At 50.6% G+C, this 21,203-nt stretch overlaps 1 protein-coding gene and 1 long non-coding RNA gene across 4 annotated transcripts in view; one reads left to right on the forward strand and one right to left on the reverse strand.

Moving 5' to 3' along the window:
* Positions 1 to 7,387: 7,387 nt before the first annotated feature.
* ZBTB7B (zinc finger and BTB domain containing 7B) overlaps positions 7,388 to 21,203 on the forward strand; it is a 56,143-nt gene continuing 42,327 nt past the window's right edge. The window contains exon 1 of one of the 3 annotated variants that reach the window (XM_083591282.1): positions 7,388 to 7,787. In XM_083591282.1, the coding sequence (XP_083447408.1) occupies positions 7,757 to 7,787 (31 nt within the window). In that variant the 5' untranslated portion in view covers positions 7,388 to 7,756. Of the gene's footprint in view, positions 7,788 to 8,055; positions 8,209 to 14,003; positions 14,593 to 21,203 lie in introns of those variants that run through there. The other 2 variants (XM_083591284.1, XM_083591283.1) reach the window with 2 other exon arrangements.
* On the reverse strand, positions 10,392 to 13,925 carry LOC310752012. Its single transcript, XR_014542787.1, has 2 exons — positions 11,107 to 13,925; positions 10,392 to 11,070 (listed from the first exon to the last, which is right to left on the reverse strand). It is a non-coding gene; the product is annotated as an uncharacterized lncRNA (long non-coding RNA).

The following is a 21,203-nucleotide window of genomic DNA, read 5'->3' on the forward strand; positions in this document are numbered from 1 at the left end:
CAGAGGGGGAAATATGGGAGAAACTTTCCCTAGTACCGTAGTTCTTTCACTTACAAGTCCTACAAATCCTGTCTTAAGGGCGTGTTTTGTGTAGGGATAGGGTAGACCTGTGACCTGGATTCAAGAAGTAAAGTTATTTACCATCTCAAAAGAACGGCCTAGACTGGCCAGCGAATGCCTTTATCAGGTATCTCGGAAGACAGGAGAGAAGCCACACTCTCAAATTTCTGTTGTAAACCGCCTCTGTGATGTACGGATGGTCTTCGGCTAAGGGGCAATTTCTGAAGTCTTTAAAGGTCCTTGTACACCTTTGTTCTGAGCCTCTCGCCTCCTTGCAAGGAGCAGAAGGGACTCTGTTGCAACAGGGAAATAAATATCTCCCTTGCGTTTGCTGGATCCTGCCTCCATCCATTCTTCTCCGACCGACAACAGACTTAGGGGGCACCGAGTCCCTTGATGGGGAGTTAAGGCTGTCAAAGCCAACCCCAATTTTTTCTATAATGCCACCAAAAATCTGGGCCGGTGGAGGAAGAGGTGAATGTATAAAAAGCACAGAAGCTCCCACTCTATCTCCCCCTTGCAGGATCTGTTCCTCTCCGACAGGGCCTAAAATTAGAAATCAGGCGGCAGGGTCGGTTTCTGGGGGCGCAGGGTGGTTTACGTAGGCCTCCGACTGTGGCTTGCCTTTCATGCCTCTCCTGAGCCCGCTGTTCTTTCCTCGGCCCCTCTGAAGTGGTTGACACAGGAAAGCTTCCCCTCCACCCGAGGCGGACGCCCCCCTAAAGCAAGCGCTGTGCCGCTAAATCCCTTCAGCCACAGTGTTTGCCTCCTGCTGTGTGGGGTTTTTCAAATCAGTGCATGCCATAAAGGGGAGTCGGCGGCTTCAAGGCCTCCCTCCGCTGTCGGAGGCAGTGAACTGGGAATCGGAAGGGTGGGGAAAAGGAAGGCGCTGTTGCAGTCGGGGGCTGCTTGGGGGCTTCCCATCAGGGGCATCTGGCTGGGCACTGTGAGTTGAGGGTTGAAATATACTCGGGAGTCGAGAGTGGATTTCATGCTCTTTATTCAGCTCATAGTGGTGAGGAGGAAGGGAAGTTCCCCCAGAATGTCTGCTACGTTATTTACACAATGGGCCCCACGTGATTGGCTAATTCCGGGATTCTCCTGTAGGCCAATCAGGTTGCGGAGTCCCTTCCACCTGGAGCTGAATTGGGTGGCTCCTATGGACCAATCAGACTGCTGCATTCTGGATCCTATTGTTCTAGGACCAATCAGACTGCTGCATTTTGGATCCTATTCAACTCAGTACATAACAAGGGTGCTGGACTAGGTGGGTCTTTGGCTGATTCAGCTGGGGTCTCCTTATGAGTCACAGTGTTCTCGAGCCTTGGCTGTGGACCTTCCCGGAGGATTCTGAATGACCACTATCAGAACAAGAGCCTGGACAAGATGGACCTTTGCTCTCATCCCCCAAGGCTGTTCGAACCATAGGATCATGGAATTGCAGTTGGAGGGGACCCTGAGGTTCAATCTAGTCCAGGGGTCAGCAAACTCTTTCAGCAGGGGGCCAGTCCACTGTTCCTCAGACCTTGTGGGGGGCTGGACTATATTTTGGGGAAAAAATATGAACAAATTCCTATGCCCCACAAATAACCCAGAGATGCATTTTAAACAAAAGCACACATTCTACTCATGTAGATTCCCGGACTACTGATTCCTGGACCGTATTTAGAAGGTGACTGGGCCGGATCCGGCCCCCGGGCCTTAGATTGCCTACCCATGATCTAGTCCAGGGGTCAGCAAACTTTTTCAGCAGGGGGCCAGTCCACTGTCCCTCAGACCTTGTGGGGGGCCGGAGCATATCAGTTTTTCCGGGTCATGTGGCCAGCATGACTAAGCCGCTTCTGGTGAAACCAGAGCAGTGCATTGAAACGCTTTTCCCCGAGGAGGGACAAGGGACTGGCCGTTTCAGTCCCTTCTCCCTCCTGGTCGAAAAGCCCGCAGGAGTCACGTGCGGCTCCTGTGGGCTTTTGGGGGAGGTGGGGGAATTCCGCCACCTCCTGCAAAAGCAGGGAGGTCTTGGAGTAGCGCACAGGCTGCGTGCAGCCTGTCCGCTGCTCCCAGAGCTGCGGAGGGGGGGGATCATATTTTTTTCCTTGATTTCCCCCCCTGAAAACTAGGTGCGCCCTATGGGCCGGTGCGCCCTATAGGGCGAAAAATACGGTACCTTCCTGCTGGAGAGGTACCTATTTATCTACTTGCACTTTGACATGCTTTCGAACTGCTAGATTGGCAGGAGCTGGGACCACCAACCTTCCGATCGGCAAGCCCTGTGGTTTAGATCACAGCACCACCCACGTCCCATATATGGTACACACCATATATTTAAAGCACGTTGAAAACACATCCCCAGCCACCAATCTTGGGAACTGTAGTTTACTCCTAATTGGAGCTACTGTTCCAACACCCTGAACAAATGACATTCCCCAGCATTCTCTGAGCGGCCATGCTTTCAATTTACGGTGTGCAGGCAGCAACAGCGATGCTTTGTCAGACCGCTTCTTCCAGTGGTTTATCCAGCTTGTTTGTTTATTTGTTCATTTTTTGCTTTGTTTACGTCCTGTGTACTAAAAGCAAAGTTGTGGATAGCTGGGCGATGAACGTATACAGACAGCAAATTCAAATAACTCAAGATATTCATTCATTCATTCCATTCATGAATCACTTCCCATAAAACATCTCCAAACTGTCTCACAATAAAAACAGCCATCAAAACAATTATGCCATTTCATATATTAAAAACAATTATAACAATATATTTTTAAAAAAAAAAACAACAATTAAAAACACCTTCATATGTAAAATCAGCTTGAAATCTAGTGTGCCTAGGACTCAGTAATTCTCTGAGAGTCGGGGCAGAATACTGTGATCACCTCCACGTAGTATATACTTATAATAATTATTACTATTAGAAAATATTTCCTCCAATAAACTCAAGGTGCGGGTAGTTCTTTTCCCTCCACAACAACCCTGTGAGGTAGGTTTGACTGAGAATGAGCGACTGGCTCAAGGTCACACACAGAGGGCTTCAAGGATGAGTGAGGATTTGAAACCTGTTCTCTCCCAGGTCAGTGGAAGCATAAACATGTTGTGAATGAATAAATAAAGATGGCTTTGGGCATGTGCAGAGTGCATTCTCCTGAGCTCGGGCTGGGTGGCATACAATAAATAAGCAGAAAAAGAAAGCAGAACAAAAAACCTCAAATATTTACCAAATAAACGATAAAACCATTGAGTCAAAAGTTCTAGAGATACAAAACAAACAAACTTGGCTCACGATGGATAGCTCTGTCAGTAAACTCTTGATCTCAGAGTTCGAGGAAGGCAGGCAGGCTCCAAAGTTAAAGTGCAGGGATAGACCCTGATGACATCATTTATGGAAAGGGCTGGGTAAACAGAGAAGTCTGAAAGTATCACAAAGATGGTTCTGGAGAAAAGCCCCTGGGAAGACTGTTCTGTCACCAGGGAGCCACTCCTGAAAAGGCCCCGTTCTCTGGTTCTCACCAGCCTCACTTCATCCAGCTGGGGGTACTCAGATCAGAGCCTCCCAGGAGGATCTTAAGGTTCAGGGAGGTATATGGTCGCGACTTGCATCCACTGAAACACACTGTACATGCTCAGGAGAACTTGCACCTCTCCTTACCCGAGCAACACTCCGCATGTGCTCAGGGGACACCTTAAACTGTCCGTACTGAAATGCACTCTGTACATGCTCAGAAGCATGCCCAGTGCTTCTTACTGCTATGTAAGTTCTTGAATCTGTCCCTTTTGAAACGCACCTTCTGCATGTGTCCATTTCTACATTGAAATATACTCTGCCCCTGCCAAATTTCAGGAAGGAAATTGTACGCTGGGAAACGCACGCATCCGTTCTTCTGACTCTGATGATTCTATGAAGGCAGAGCTCCTCTCCCTTTCTCTCTGTTTGCAACACAGATTGTAAGCTCCTCGGGGCAGAGAGCTCCTTTGGTTACAGCATGCCGGAGCAACAGAACAAAACGGCCTGAGTTGCAATCCTGAAAGGTGTGTGCGCTTGGGGGAGAAAACAACCGCCGGGGCTGGGCTTTTGCGATCCCTCAGCATGCACCCGAGCCTTGCTGGGCCCAGATCCTGCATCCCTCTTGGAACGGGCTCTCCCCCACTGCTATGGGCCTTGGGCTCAGCCGCTTCAGTGAGATAATGTCTGTGCAAAGGGACCTGTTTGCCTTGGCAAGGGGTCTGTGAGCTTCCTCCAAGCTTTCCGCCCAGCTCAGCTCAAAAAGCTCTCCTGCGTGCGGCTGTTTCTGACTCAGGCTGAGAAGGAAGGGAACAGGATTGGGAAGCCAGGAATTTTTCCATGGGGGGAGGACAAAGCTCCTGGCTGCGCACTGGGTGGGGCGGGAGGGTCTGTTCAGGTGAGGCCAGGTGAGTGTGAAGCGAGGAGGAACACGGTGAGCTCTTCTCCCGCCTGTCAGGCGGCAGCCAAACAGGTTGGGCCTGTGTGTGTGACCCCACCCAGTTACCTGCAAGTTGGGGGGGGGCGTTGAGCAGGGATAAGGGAGTCTACACCACCCTGCCCAGCACGGCTGGAGAGTTTCCTTTGCATGGGTCTGAGACTGGGCACTTTGCTGGATCAAACCCCCCTCCCCATCTGCACCCCACCACCAGCTGTGGGGCAGGGTCCGTGGTTCATTCAAAGCACGCCTTGCACTCTGGAGCCTGGGCTTATTTCATATTGCATAATCTAAACGGCTGCCGACACACATTTAATGCACATGGCTTGCCCTGAAAGGATCCTGGGAACCGTAGTTCACCCCTCACAGAACAGGTCCCAGCACCCTTTAACAAACTACAGTTCCCAGGATCCCATAGCCTTGCACTCTAGAATCATATACAGTGGTACCTCGGGTTAAGAACTTAATTCGTTCCGGAGGTCCGTTCTTAACCTGAAACTGTTCTTAACCCGAAGCACCACTTTAGCTAATGGGGCCTCCTGCTGCCGCTGCGTGATTTCTGTTCTCATCCTGAAGCAAAGTTCTTAACCCAAGGTACTATTTCTGGGTTAGCAGAGTCTGTAACCTGAAGCGTCTGTAACCCGAGGTACCACTGTAGCAGGCAAATCTTGAAGATGGTTTGTGGATATGACCGCCTTTCCATGTGCCTCTCTCTCTGACCCCCCACCCCCAGTTCTGCAATTTCTTGAAAATCATTCTGGATCCGTTAATACAAAACACATTTGCAGTATGTTCAGAGTCCACAGAGAGGAAAGAATCCAGATATCCTCTTCTCAACTATTTGCTGCCAATCTTCCAGGCTTTGGCGTCCCAGGAGTCTTCTCTCTGCTAGCCCCTCGATCCCAAAAACACAAGGAACCCAATCTCATTTTGCTTCTAGTGGGGGGGGGGGTCCACCAGATATCCTCCCCTTGCCCCACTCCCTCCATTGTCAACCACTTTTTGGGATATCTTTGGGAGAAAAAAGGGTTGCAGAGTAAACATTACACAAATCCAGAGTGGAGCCCCTAAGATGGTTGGGTGGTACCTGGTACGTCTCCTTTTGGCAATTCCTGCAGCCAAGCTGGAGCCAAACGTCTTGATCTGCTTTCCTCTGGACCACACCAGTAATGCTAACAAGGGGGTCTTGTCATCGGGGCAGCCCAGGACCCCCACACACCCTGCCCACCGCTGGGAGGTCACTTCGTGCTTACAAGTTCCCACTCCCTTCTCAAACTCCTATGTTGCATGCAGGACTCCAGATTCCAATTGGATGATCCTGGCCAGCTTCCCCTGACCCTTCTTTAACCCTTCACAGGCCCAATAGCAGGAATTCTGCTGCCCAGTTGTTAACCATGTAATCATGCAGCCTTTCTCAACCCGTGGGTCCCCAGATGTTGTTGAACTACAACTCCCATCACCCCTAGCTAGCAAGGCTAGAGCTCAGGGATGATGGGAGTTGTAGTCCAACAATATCCGGGGACCCACAGGTTGAGAACAGGTACCCCAAGAATGCAGATCAGAGTCTGAGCAAAGTAGCGTCTTCAAAATCTCTCAACAGAGTCCCCTTCTGCATGATAATTCATTTGACACAGTTAAAGGTAAAGGGACCCCTGACCATTAGGTCCAGTTGTGACCAACTCTGGGGTTGCAGCGCTCATCTCACTTTATTGGCCAAGAGAGCCGGCGTACAGCTTCCGGGTCATGTGGTCAGCATGACTAAGCCACTTCTGGCGAACCAGAGCAGCACATGGAAACGCCGTTTACCTTCCCGCCGGAGCAGTACCTATTTATCTACCTGCACTTTGACGTGCTTTCGAACTGCTAGGTTGGCAGGAGCAGGGACCGAGCAATGGGAGCTCACCCCGTTGCCGGGATTCGAACCACCGACCTTCTGATCGGCAAGTTCTAGGCGCCACTGTAAACAGTCACGGCTTCCCCCAAAGAACCCCAGGAGTTGTAGTTAGTTAGGGGTGCTGAGAATTGTTAGGAGACCCCTCTTTCCTTCTCCCCAGGGATCTCGGGGTCTTGCAGCCCTGCGAAGAGAACAGAGGTCTCCCCAAAATTCCCAGCAACCTTTACAGTTCCCAGGATCCTTCAGGGGGAAGCCACACTTTCAAAAGCAGCATCCGAGTGCTTTGTAGTGCAGACGGGTCCCAAGTCTCCTGAAGCAGAAATGTAGCCTTTTGGACTTTGAAAGCAAAATCATCCCCTCCAATTCCAATGATCCGGCTACGCATGCCAATGCTGGCACCGCCTAATCTCGCCAGGTTGAGTGGGCTCCGTAGAGGCCGCTTATTCACTTTCTCGCAGGAGGAATCCAGGGCCTGCAAGCTCACTTGTTCACCTCTGCCCTCCCCCTCCCTTTTTCCTTTCCTGTCATGCCTTTCTAAAAAGCAGCAAGCTGCGCACAGGGTTATTTCATTGTTATTGATTTGCAAGAAGCAGCTCTGGAGAGCCAGGCCAGGCTAGGTTCTTGCTCCAAAGGAATGGCTGCATAAATACAACAGGAGGAGGGAGCGGTGGGCCTCCACGTGGCCTGTAGATGGTGCTTAGGGCGTGTGCGCGCTTGGGGCTGATCCGGAGCCAGATGGCTTCGCTGCGGGCTGCATCATCCAGGCCAAGTGCTGCGGCGCAGGGGGGGGGGAGGAGGAGAAGGGGGTGACCAATCCTTCCCCCTCCCCAAGTGGGAAGTCGTGTGTCCCCCCCCCCCCACTTTCCCCTGCCCCACCGCCTGGGGATTAAATCATCCTTTCCGCTTGCAAACTTCTCTTCCGCAGCCTCGGATGATTCAGCTGTTCCTAGGACTCTCCTCAAGTGACCGAAATGACGCCCCCCCCCAAAAAAAACCCTACCCAGGCCGGATCTCCAGTCCCCCCTCACCCCAAGTTTGCAGAAGCCCGTTAACCCTTGCAAAGATTCCCAGGGGAGGAGGAGGGGGTGGAAAGCCTTTGCAAAGAACCCAGGCGTCCGGCGGATAAAGGAGGGGGGGAAATAAAAAGGAGAGAAAGGGATCTGATGGCCGCCAGCTTTTACGACCTGAAATAACCCTCTCCCCTCACCCAACCCACCCAGGCGCTTAGGAGGCGGGTGCGGAGGGATGAAGGGCGGCGGGTCCCGCCAGTGGGAGGCGAGGGATCGTCCGCTCCGTCCAATGGCGAGGCGGCGCAGGCGGGATCGTCCCCGCTGCCTTGGGAAGAGGAGGGAAAAAAATAGGACGCGAGAGGATGAGATGGCGAGTGGAACTGCGCGAGCCAGGTGCGGAGAAGGCGGGGCGCCGGGAGGCTCGGGGGCGGGGCTTGGCGCAGGTGGGGGCGGGGCTTGGCGCAGGTGGGGTGTGGGGGGGGTACACGGGCGCGCAATGTCGGGGGTGGGGGTTGGAGAGAGGGAGAGCCGGGGAGGGCTGGCCTCCTTTTCCGGGTTATGGGAGGCTAAGGTCGCCTGGCGCAGCTGGGTTGCTAAGCTGGAGGGGGGGCGGGGGAGGAAGGACAGGTGAGCCGGGGGCGTGGCCAGGACAGGTGAGCCGGGAGGGGGCGCAGAGAGGCGGAGGGGATCGTGCGCGACACTCCGCCGCCGACACCGGCCAGCGCAGGCACGCGCGCAAGAGAGATCTCGGTATCTATTGAAAAGTGTCCGCGGAGCGTCCCGAGAAACCCGGCCGGGAGGGGAAAATATTGGGGTGAGTCCGATCCTCCGCGGCGGGGCACCGATCCTCCGGAGATGGGGGTTCTGACTAGTCGGCCGGGTCCCAAAACTGACCCTCACCAGGAATTTGGAAATCCACCCCCCCCCCATTTCTCCTTCGAAACTTCCCCTCTGTTTCCCTGAAATTTAAACGCACACGCGGGGACCCCGAGATCAGAAGTCGAGCCCCACATAGCAAGCTGCGTGGGGTGGCTGGGTGGGAATTTCCTTATGGCTCTTTTTTCTCTCCCCCTCCCCACTACCCCCCCCATCACCTGCTTTCCCCAGATCCTTTCTCCCCCCCCTCCCCCACTTCCCAATAAGAGGTGATGTTAGGACGCAAAAAGGCACGTTGGGGATGAGATCAGGGCAGGCGTGAGCCGTTTCCCTATCCCAGTTTTTTAAAACCTGATTTTGTCCGGGGGGGAGGGCAATCTTTTGGAAGTCACGCCCGTTTTTTCTCTACCTGGCTCCATACCAATGATTGGAGCCAATGGTTTGTATGGGTATTTGTTTCTGTGGATCGAGAGTTATGTTTCTGGGGAGGGTGGTGTTCCCCTCTTTTGCGGGGGGGGGGATTACTCCACCATTCCAGGCCTTTTTCAGAGTGGATCAACTTGGACAGGTTCCCTGGTTACTCCCCCCCCCCCCCGCTTCCTTCTTGAGTTTGAAGATTCCCAGCTTGGGGGGCTATTTTTACCAATTGCTAAGCTTGTAGACGTCCAGCGCATTGAAGGATGAACTTAGGGGGTGCTTGGTTCGCAAAGGTTTCCTGGCAACGTGGCTGGTGCCAGGTCTGGGCCTTGGCGACATCGGAGAGGTACGGATCCTCTCCACTGTTTATCCTTTGCCCTCTCTGCGCCGTGGGTTGGCACTGCCCTGGCATAAACGGTGGGCATGTTTGTGTGTGTGTCATTTTTTCCCATCATATGCCACCCGCACCCCCTGTCACAAAATCTTCTTGTCCAGACAGGCAGGTATTGACTCCTTGCCAGGGGTGGGCAGCGTGTGCCCGCCAAAAAGGCGTCGTTCAAATAATGGTGGAGCCGGTTTTAATTGTTGGAGCTGTTAGGTTTGAATAGGGGTGAGGCATGACCGTGGGTTGTCGTCGTCCTCGTATGAGCTGGGGATGGTGCTAAGGGCAGGTGGGCATGGTTGGAGGAGAGCGGGCAGTGCCCAGCTGCTGGACTGTAACCTGGGGAGGGACTTTATTAGGAGGAGAGCTTCCTTGTTAGCTAGAGTTGCTTTCAGGCTTGTGCCTTACCTTGTGGTTGCTGCAGGATTCCTTGCTTCCGTAGGGTGGACCCCAGATACCTTACCCCACTGAAGCTAAGACCCAGCCATTCTTGTGAGCAAGAAGGAGCAGGGGTGGCATCTGTGGCTTCGGCGCTGCCAGGGAGGGAGGGGCCCAACTGGGATCTTGTCCCATGTGCATCCCCGCTTCCCACTCTCGTACCACCCGCAAGCAGGGAATGGATGGCAAGTCAACAGAAAGCTGTTTTACCCGCTTGGCACATGGGCACTGAAAGCGGGCCTTGTCTCAAATGCAGAAGTGCCCTTTGGAATCCAAAGGGTAGGATTCTTAAGGTGCCCGTTTTGCTTGGGTGCTGTGTTAGTAAGAACTGAGTGGGCGACTTCTTTTTCTTCCCTTTTCCCTTTGGGCCAACTTTACTAGTTGGACTCTGCCCTCCAAGTTACACCCAGCCCCACTGATTACCCTTCCCTCCCTTACAGGGCTGTGTCTAAAGGTGTGCTCACCTTGGCAAGCCTGGCAGCAGCCTGCGAGTTTCGTACAGGCAACTGTTTGGCCGCTGTGAGAACAGAATCCTGGACTAGATGGGCCATTACGTCTGATTCCTCTTCTGTTCTTATTGGGAGCCTTGATTCTTGGGGTGGGACTTTTGCTCGGGATTTCTCCTGACCTTTCGGCTCTCCCCACCCCCTCTGGTGTCCCAAAACAAGTTTGTAAAGTTGGGACAAACTTTCCCTCCTCCACTTTCAGTGGAATGAAATGCAGCTTGTGGTCCAGACCTTAAAAAAAGCAATATTATTGGTAGCACTACAAAGAAAGTGCTTCACACATGTTAAATACTTCTTACTTTTAGGAAGTCTGCTTAACATCAAAGTTGATGAGTGAGAGTTACAAGGACGGGGAGAAAAAGAAAGGCAAACGTGATAATTTGAATCAAATAAATATTTTATTTTATTTTCAAGTACATATATTTCTTAATGACTCACCCAGTAAAACTTTCAAATCGATCGTGAGATGACAATGGAAGATTCCTTAGTTACGTATTTTAAACTAAGGAATCTCCCGTCATAGCTGTGGTGGTTTCCGAGCCTGGCAGAGTCGCTCCTAGAAAACAGCCCTTTCCCGCTTTTGGTTCTTGCAAATACAGCCCACAAGAAAGAGACATCATCCTCTGCCCCTTGACAGTAAAACTATTCCATCTGTCTTATTTCAGCGTACAGAATACAATGGCCAAACGGGTCTGATTGATGAGTATAAGCTATTATTATGTTCCAATGTAGAAAGGTCCTTTTTGTTGACTGGCAATCTCTCCTAGGCTGGTGAGTTTGGTTAATGACCCAGATTAGCAACTGGGAATCCAGAAATTGGAAGTGGTGTTATTCCTGGAGACTTAACACAGGGTGTGATCTTGCCTGTGTGGCATCAGAATTTTGTAGGGTCTTTGACAGGTGTGTGTGTGTGTGTGTGTGTGTGTGTGGATTTGACGTTCTCTTCTCCCTTATCACAACATCTTAATACTTTTGTAAACATCATTGAAATGTGGATAGCTCAGTGGTAGTGTATCTACTTTGCATGGAGAAGGTATTGGGTTCAGTTCTTTGACATCTCCTGATAGGGCCGAGAATGCTCTCTACTTGAAACCTAGGCTGCTACCAGTGTTTTCCAAACTTGGGTCCCCAGCTGTTTTTGGACTACAACTCCCATCACCCCCAGCTAGCAGGACTAGTGGTCAGGGGTGATGGGAATTGTAGTCCCAAAAAATAGCAGGAGACCTAAGTTTGGGAAACCCTGGTGTACAGAACTGGATGTATCAAAGGCCGTTTGCTATGTTCCTATAAGTCTCTGCTTCTTATGCCGGCTGGGAGGTCCCTACCCCAGCTAGATTATTTTATCACTCTGATTTTGACTTCTATGTTTATATTATCCTGTCTAAGTATATATATTGTGATTTCTGTTTCGCAAATAGGATGCTCTTAGTTGTTCTAAATGCTTCAGTTGGACACTTCCCAGAAAACCAGAGACCAAGTGGTGAGCCGTATCCAACTAAGTTATACTCAAAGTAGACCCACTGGCCCAGTTAATCATATCCATTTGTTTTGCTGAGTCTACTCTGGGTATGATTAAGCTTGGATGCAACCCTATAACCAGCCATTCCGTCTCTGCATTCTGTCCTCCGCACCCACACAATACTCACTGCCCCAGTCGGGATGTGGGTCACGTCCATACCATACATTTAAAGCACTCTTATGCCCCTCTTCCCCCCTGCCCCAAAGGATCCTGGGAACCGTCAAGGGAACTGTAGCTTTGTGAAGGTGAGAACCACAGTTTCTAGAGTTGACAGCCAATCCCACTTCCCAGGGAGCCCTGAGAATTGTAGATCTGTGAGGGCAAAGAGGAGGGGTCGCCGAACAACTCTCTGCCGCCTGAGCAAACTACAGTTCCCAAGATTAACAAGCAGTCTCCCTTCCCAGGGAACTCTGGGAACTGTAGCTCAGTGAACCGAATGACTTCCAACCCCCTTAGCAAGCCACGGTTTCCCAGGATTCTTTGGGGGAGGCAGCCATGGCTGCTAAAGTAATAATAATAATCATTTATTGTTTGTACCCTGCCCATCTGGCACGGGAGTATGGATTGTAAGCTCTTCTCGTGTGTAAAGGTGGACGCACAGTTCTTTGCCCACCTGCGTGCCGGAGGAGGAAGGTTCCCGGAGGCGGGCTGCGAGGCGAGCCAGCCTCACCCGCCTGTTTGCGTCGACCCACCTCCCTGAGGGCTCTGAACCGGCAGCGCAAGGGTGAGCAAGGTGGGGAGGCAGCTAAGAATACACCTGCGCCATGTCCCCAGGTGTCCTCCTCATGTGCTGGAGGTGGGGGAAGGGGGCGGCTTGTGAGGCAACAAAGTGGATTGTCGGTTGGTGTGTGTGTGTGTGTATGGGGAAGAGCAATAAATAGCAGGCAAGGACGTGAGGGCGACTGAGAAGGTAAATGCTCGGATTAAGGCATCCCAAAATTAAACTGAGGTCCCCCGGCACCTCTTCGGTTTTAACTCTCCCTTCTCAGTTTTGTTTTGTTTGTTTGCTTGGTAAGATTTGTGCACCAATCAATGTTTTTTTTTAAAAAAAGAAAAAGCCTCAAAACAGTTTACAAAAACAGTTAAATGATTGAGAAGACCGATTAACGACAATGGTTTAAAACATTACAAAAATTAAATTAGAATGACGGAACGCTGGGTGGTGTTCAACTATGCTTTATCCATTATGCGTGATTAAAGCTCATTCATTTCAGTGGGTGCTTGTGAGAAAAACGTAACTGAATGTCACTAGCTTTTTCGTGATGATGGTGTTTTGTGCTGGCTGGTTAGCCTTTCCTCTGAGCATGTGTGGAATATCAGATACTTATTTGCCTCAGCCACCAGCCTGTTTGTGTGCGAAGATGTGCACCTATAAACACAACTAAGCAGATGAAATTGCCACCAATATATGAGAATATTCTGTTGCCACCAGCTCACTTGCAGGGTATTTTGCTGTAAAGTCCTCAGTTCATTTGCATGCATTAAGTCGTTGAGGGAAATGCAGATTTTAAAATGAACCTCGGAGCATGCGCTGAGTTCCCTTCCTTTATTCTCTGATAAAGAGTGGGTGTCAACGAAGCATGGTTTTGAAACAGCTGTGTTGAAACCCAGTTTTGCAGCTGCATCACTGTTTAAGACTCGCACTTATTATTTTTTTCTAATAAAAAGAAGAAAAAGCTCTGGGTTGTGGGAGGTGGGGGGTTACACTCTGGCCTATTTCTGGCCCTGCTTTTCGCTTGGCTGGGTGGTCTCGTGGGTTGAGTCTTTGGGGACTCCTTTCCTGATTCTTGCTCCTGCAGCCCGGGCAGAAATTCAACAGGTGCAGCATTTCTCTCCCCACCAACCCATGACCTTCCTGACAGTTTTGCTTTTTCTTGAAAAAGGTGAAGTATCTGGGTGTAAATATGACTGCAAAAAAATTGAAATTGTAGAAAGACAATTATGAAAAGTTATGGAAGGATATCAAAAGAGATTTGGATAAGGTTGACATTATCTTTGTTGGGCCGAATTTCAGTGGTTAAGATGAATGTATTGCCTAAGTTGTTATTTTTGAAAGTTTTGCTTTTTCTATCTGTTAAAAGTGTGGGGGAGTTGCTGGTGACCCCAAATGCCAGGCAAGGAGGTTGGGGCTTTGGAGGCCCGAGGGACAGTCAGCAGTGCAACAGGGTCAGCCACAACGGCCGCCCGCTCTCCGGCCTGGCTCATGCTCTGCTTTCTGCCCCTGGTTTCGGAGCTGTGGCCTAGTTGGGCTGGCTGCGCCAAACGTGGCCTGGTTGCCGTGGGAGCCTGGGCTGCTGCAGCAGCCAGCCTCCTCAGGGGGCGGCTGATGAAACCACGGAGAAATCTCCCTGCGTGTGCCGCGCCCTGTTCTCTGCTGGAGGTGCCCCCCTCCCTCGCCGCCCCAGGGTGGGGGACGACGCTGCCCCTGAGCTCCTCCGCGCTCCATGGCAACCCTGCGTGGCACACATCCCCGGCCTGGCTGCCGTACCCCAGGCGAGGCCTGTAACAGGAGCCTGGCTTGGCAGGGGGAAACCTGCGACGAGCCGGGCGCGGTGCCAACCGGTTGGCACAGCCGAGCCGAGGGAGGGCCAGGAGGGTTCGCCCACCAACCTTTCCTTTTATTTTTCCTGCAGCTTCCTTGGGAGCACCAAACAGTTTGCGTGCTGCTGCTGCTGCTGCTACCCCCCCCCCGCCCCCGGCACCAGTGCCAAGACGACTTGGCAAAGAAAAAAGTACCGGTTGCCAGCTTGTGCCACTGCGCTGGTGCCCGGTGCCCGGCTGAAGGAGGCGATGGAAAGGCAAGGGGGAGAATCCCGTTTGCTAGCTGATATTTGAGGGGGCGCTTGCCTCTGTGCGCAAAGAAAGTTGGTATGACTTGGCGAAGTTCCCCTCCCCGGGGTGGCGGGTGGGGTGGGGTGGGGGAAGAGAGCAGGTGACAAGTCGGAAGCAGAAGTGGGTCAGACCTTGCCGCTGTGCCGGGCAGGGCTCGGCGGGCACTGTTGCCACAACCCTCCTGACTCTTCAGCTGCTCTTCCACCAGCCACATGGGCACCGGATGGGGTAAGAACTGGAGAGCCCAGGGGGGGTCTTTTTTTGGGGGGGAAGGAGGACTTTCTGCCTTTGGACTGCCCCCCAGGGGCTCCCCCGATCACACTGTCTTAATTTTTAGCCTTTAAACTTTTTAGACGAACCTCTAGTTGCCATCTCCTCCGGGTTGTTTTTTCTCGTTCCACCTCTGACACACCAAGTGGGGGGATTCGAACTCCGATCCGGGTGGCTTTTCCTGATCATTAGCGTGCAGAGTCAATCATCCCTGGCATGAGAGGTGTAAACGGCTGGGTGGTGGAGTGCCAGGCCAGCTGAGGGCGGGGGAACTAAAGGTCTTGTAGATGCTTCTGGACTCCATCTCCCATGTTCCCTGAACCTTGGCCATGCTGGCAGGGGCTGATGGGAGTTGGAGTCCATCATTGCTCGTTCCTTATCCCTGCTTCCTCGTCCTCTGTAAATACATTTGGTATGGGTTCCCTGATTGGCTGGGACATATAGGATGGGGTTGGGAATCTGCGGCCCACCAAATGTTGAGTGCCACAGGTCCAAACCCCCCCTCCCCCACTGCTACAGATTATTGCACCCCATAGCCTTGTTCTTCAGGGCACGGCTGTGGGCACGGGTGGGGCAGAGAGGGTGTGTATGTGAAAGAGAGCTTGCATGGTTCCCTTTCCTTCCCAGGAAACTCGCTGTTCCTTTCGGCTTGGCCTAAATTGCCAAATTATTATTCATACATATACACATATCAGTTAACAGTGATTGCGTGCGAGGCAGGTGGGAGCGGGCGCTATAATTCCCTGGTATTCGAGGACGTGTGCAAAGGCAGTGTAGCGTGGATGTGTGGCTTTTGGGGGCGGGGTGATTGCCTCCCCCTCCCCACACACCAATATTTTGGCATTCACCTGTGGTGCCCTGCTGTGCCCCGGTTCTAGGCTGTGGGCACCCTTAGGACCGCACTGCAAGGGTGTATAAAACGAAGGAGACATGTGACCCTCCACTTTGTGGCTTTTGGGTGGCAAAGAAGCAGTCATGGCTTCCTCCCCTCAAGATTCTTGGGATCTTGGGAAGGGTGCCAAGAGTTGTTCGGAAACCCATATTTCCCCTCTCAGAGCTACAGTTCCCCGAATGGTTTAGCAATCGGAGTTCTGAGAACTGTAGTTCTGTGAGGGGAATAGAGGGCTTCTAAAAACTCCTTTAAAAAACTACAGTTCCCAGGCTGTGTTAGCAACCAATCAAGCCCCAGGCGCATGTCCAGTTGTGACCACATGGAGATCTCTGGTTGCCGGGTTGGCGAGTGGAGAAAGCAAAACGCCCCTTATCTGAAATAATTTCCTTGAAGCTTGCGTTTGTTTTATTCTGGATTGTTTTATTCGACGCATTGTGAGCCGCTTTGAGATTTCTTCCCGAAACTGCAAAGTGGGATAGAAATGAAATGAACGACAACAGTAATAATAAACCCCGTTGTAAAAGAAAATGGCGCCGAGGTCTTCCGCTGTGGCGCCCGCAAGCCAGGTTGATGATGCTGTTTGGACATTAGATTGTATATGACACTGTTTTCAGGATTCTTTTAAGGGAAGCTACAGCGGTTAAAGCAATGTAATTGTGGTTTAAGCTGGACATAGTGAGAGCGTGGCCTTTGTTGTGGGGTCAAGACTGGGACTCCCTTGCTGGGAAAAGGAGGCTTTGCTTGGGGCCTGGCTGAGTGTGCGCACTGCGCAATTGTGGGTGACTGTAAGCTGTGGCCGTGGGTGGAATTCAGGGTTGGTATAGGCTGTGGGATTAGCATTGCAATTTTCCCTCTGGCTGGCTCAGCCGCTTGGAATTGGAGAGAGGGGTGGTGGCGAGGTCAGGTCAGATTTTAACTCTTGTGTGTGAGAGAGTGCCAGGGGGGCAGAATCATGGCCGTTTGGGGGGTGACTTTGTGAGGTGCTGGGGCGACATTGTAGGTTGGGACGAGGGCTCTGTCTACTTTCCGCTCCACACCAGAAATTGAGAAAAACGTGGGTTCCAAGTGGTCAAGGTGTTTTGGGTGCTGGTTTGGGGAAAGCCTTAAAAAACAAACCCCTGTTTGTTTTGGGTGCTGGATTTCAAAAAATGTGGGGCTCTGGGGTGGGGTCCCCCCTCAGTATTGTTTTGAAAGCACAGCTTGGTTGACTGAGAGCTCTGTCTCCTATTCCCTGGCTGTGGTACTCCTAGGTGTGGAAGGAACTCTTTACATGCTCAGATGCACTCTTGGTTGTTATTATTTTTTGTGTCACAGAGAAGTGCAAACCTGGCATAGAAAAGGGTCCCTGGCCTAGATTTAGTCCTATATATAGTTGCCCCACCTGGAAGAAACCGCTCGAGACTTCCTGTTACTTGGGACTTATGGGAAGAATCTTATAGGGAGGCATTTTTGACCTTATTCCTGGGTCCTGGGTGGGAGTCAATCTCACCTTTTTTCCTGGCATGAGGTGAATTGCTTTCTAACAGCAGTGTAATGGGCAGAAATCCAACAGGTGATCTTTCCCCATCCCAGCAAGGACGTGTGGTGATAAGGATAGCTTCGCCTGTGGGATGCCTGCCTGAGATGCCACCGTCTGAGCCCCAAAGAGCTCAGCCCTAAAAGAGTTGGCAGTCTTGCAGTGGGACAGTCGCACTTGCCTTGGCACTGCCCACTAGTGATGCCCAAGGGGCATTCTTCAAGTCTAACCTTGAAGAATTGGGGGCACTACCATTCTCTCCCCCCCCCACAGCAGTAGGTAAATATATATTATTTTTAAGTAGGTTTCCACTAAAAGGTAAAGGGACCCCTGACCATTAGGTCCAGTCGTGACTGACTCTGGGGTTGCGGCGCATGACTAAGCCGCTTCTGGCGAACCAGAGTAGCGCACGGAAACGTCGTTTACCTTCTCGCCGGAGCGGTACCTATTTATCTACTTGCACTTCGATGTGCTTTTGAACTGCTAGGTTGGCAGGAGCAGGGACCGAGCAACGAACTGCCGACCTTCTTATCGGCAAGTCCTAGGCTCTGTGGTTTAACCCACAGCACCACCCATGTCCCTAGGTTTCCACTATTCCCCCCCAAAAAAAGAAATGCAAAACAGGGGTGCCAGTTTCTCAAACTGTGATCTATGGACCATTCTTGGCTCAATAGCTTCATCCAGATGTTTGCATTAACGATTCTTTCTGTTTTTTAAATTGATTTTGATTCATTTATTTATTTATTTCTTATATCGTGTTTTCTCGTTTCACAATGTGGATCTCACAGATTTAAAAAGACAATGAAAAACAGCGCATGACAATTGCTACACCAGGCGGGGGAAATCATGGAGTGGTCGGCCGAAACCCCTCAGCAATTTTTTCCAGGGGTCTGTTTGGGTGGATGAGGTTAGAGAGGAATGTATTTATATATTTATCTATTTATTTAACCCATTGCTATCCTTGGGTGTAGCCAAGGGGGTGCAGGGGCGGCAGCTGCCCCCCTCTAAACCAAGTAAATAAATAGAAATACTTAACTAACTGACCAATTGCATTTCAGGTATCTCGGTTCTGCCCCCCCAAAACATAAAGCCTGCTTGGCCCACTAAAATAAAGCCAGGCTACGCCCATGTCACTATCCCAGATTCTTCTCCAAGGAGCTCAAAGTGGTCCCCGCCTCCTCATTTAATCCCCACAACAACCTTGCGAGGCAGATTAGGCTGAGAAGTTCCAGCGTCACACCCAGGGAGCTTCAGGGTCACGTGCGAATTTGAACCTTGGTCCGACACACAAATGTATGTGTCTGTGAGGAATGTGTGTATGTGTGAAACATCAATCTATTTTTCAGAAACGAATGAATGAGTCACGTTTGAAATCTCCATATCAAACATGTAAACATTTGCTTGCGAGGAAGTGAGAATCCTTTTCCTTTATAGCAGCAAACATTCTGACCCCCCCCATATTTATTTGTTTATTCAAATTGATATACATAGTTATGGGTATCCAATTCCACTTCTTCATTGCCTCCCTTGTCCTTTTATAGGAGCCTGTCACCCCAGCTGACTTTTTTATATTGCAATTTTATGTCGTGAACAGCCCTGAAATCTAGGGTGGCGTGCAAATTTTCATCGCAACTGCAATTTTTGTAGTTTCCAGCTGCTCTGTGGAGATGGGGGATTTGGGGGAGCTGCTGAACCTGAGGATATCTCCCCCCTCCACCCCCCCCCGCAACTGCTTCTAAGTCCTCGGACGCTTGTCTTTACTATTCCAGATGTGGATGGACTCCAGCTCCCATAATTCCCTGGGGCTGCTTGGAGTTGGAGTCCAGCAGGGCTGGCTACCTTTGTCCTGCAGAGATGCGCGCAACAACAGAGGCACAGGGTGTTGTTCCAAGCTACCCCTTTCTGCACCCGGCTCAACGCCCACTCAGCAGCGGACCCCACCCAGCCGCCTCTCCCGAGTCCCTCGGGGCCAAGTCCCACCCTGTAATGTTCCCTGAATGACTCCACCTTCTTCCTGCTCCCCTCCTTCTCTCTGCAGTCTCCTGGCTCCTGAAACGCTTTGCAATCTCTCCCTCCAGCTGTGCCCTGAGCCTGCGGATCTGGGTGGGGGAACCTTTGCCTGGTATGGCGAACCAGTCAACCTGCTGAAGGGGTTGCATCAAGCTTGCTTCCTACTCGGAGTAGACCCCGCTGAAACGAATGGCTAGATTTCTTTTTCTTCTTTTTTAATAATTTTTTATTGATACAGCAAGAAAAAAAGAGGAAAAAAACACAAATACCAAATTACACACAAGAATAATCTTAGACACATAGTTTTCTTAGCAAACAATAAAACATATATTGGTCTTAACACTAAAGACCCAACCTCCCGTCCATTCCATATTTCAATTTCATATTACTTATCGTTAATACACACTTTTATCATAATTAAACTTATTCTTAATATATCTAATTTCTTATATCTACCTTGCAACTATTGCTGAAGTTCCTTGAATGCTGCAACAGAATTTAAACTACTATATTTATTTTTCAGATATTCTTTGAACACCTCCCATTTTGAAACAAATTCCTGTTTTGATTTATTCTTTATTTTTTCTGATAAAACAATTAAATTTTGCGTATTCTGTCTAGATTTCAGCGGCTAGATGGCTAGATTTCAGCGGGGTCGGCTTCGAGCGGGACTTAGCCAAGGTACGACCTCAAGGTGCTAGCTGGTCCCTCAGCCAGAAACCAGGGGAGTGGAGTGTTCCTCTGAGCATGTGCAGAGAGTCCTCTGCTCTTTCTAACTGCCTGCAACAGCAGGACAGCTATAATTTTCCTGGCCTCCTCCGGAATGCAACACTGAAGGTCTTTGTGCACAAGAGGAAGAAAGGGGGAAATACATTTTTTCTCTCCTTTCTCCACCCCCTGGGGGGGGATGGCTTGTGGCCGGTCAAATTTGTCCTTCCTGTTTCCTAGACTTGGGTTCTGTTTCACCAGCTCCTTCCTTCCTCCTCCTCCTCCAGCCATGCCTTCCGTTTTTTCTCCTTGTGCGTTTTCCTTTTTGGAGAAGGGTCAGAGGGGGTGACAGCAGAGCATGGCACGAATCGCTAAAGCTGCGCTGATTTCTGTGCCCTTGCAAAACCCTCAAATTATTATTTATTTTAACTTATTAGTTGGGTCCCTCCCCCTTTTTATTACAAAAAAATAACTCAAAAGTGGCAATAAACAAACAGTGCATGTTAAAACCAGCATAAATCCAAAATGGAAGAAAACGAAAAATTTGTTCATATTTTCAAAAGGCAGGACTAAAACATCCCACCCCCTGAAGGAGGCCACAGATTAAATGAAAGCCCAAAGGCTTGACGGGAAATAAAAGTTTTTGCCTTATGCCTAAAGATAAGTAATGATGGTGTCAGCCGAGCCTCTCTGGGGAGAGTGTTACAGAAGCAGGGGGCCACCACCAAAAAGGCCCCGTTTTTGTGTTGCCACCCTCCTGAAAGGCCTCAGGTGATGATCTGGGTCAGTCCATTAAAATCTCTGCTTCTCCTAACGACCTCTTTTTAAAAATCTCTCTCTGCAAAACAACCGAAGGTATTCAGATGGTGCCAGTATCTCGTTGCTGCTGTCCTGAAGATTGGCACGCAAACCCAGGAAGCAGTCAATTTTCTGCAAAGAGTTTAGGGGCACCTGGAAGGGTGAGGTGGGGACATGGTTTTGAGGAGTAAGCAAGCCTCTGCTCGGACAGGCTCTCCCTGCCAGTAATCGTGATTCTGTCCTACCTTACAAGGGTGTTGTAAGGTCGGCTGGGGGCCTGATCAGCCCCGATAGCAGAACGAGGTGGTGAAAATAGGAATAATCCCACAGTAATGGAGACGAGCTGGGAGTGTTGGGGCACAGCAAGTGTGCCACTTCAGGGTGCAGGTATGTGTGTGGGAGTGTGGGGTGCAACTGTGGGATTTCCCATCCTCATTTGCTCCTTGCGCCAGCCCTGTAAGGTAGGTCAGACATCGGGTTCCAGGAAGTGATTGCAAGATTTGGGAACAGCAGGAAATTACAAGTGGGATGACATGTCCAAATAAAATTATAAGGGAGGAAATGATTAAATGGAAGTCAACAAATGGTTGTCTGTGTTTCTGTCTATTGATCTATCTATCTATCATCTATCTATCTATCTATCAT

The sequence above is a fragment of the Podarcis filfolensis genome (assembly GCF_964270895.1).
Source record: "Podarcis filfolensis genome assembly, chromosome: 16".
Classification (NCBI taxonomy): Eukaryota; Metazoa; Chordata; class Lepidosauria; order Squamata; family Lacertidae; genus Podarcis; species Podarcis filfolensis.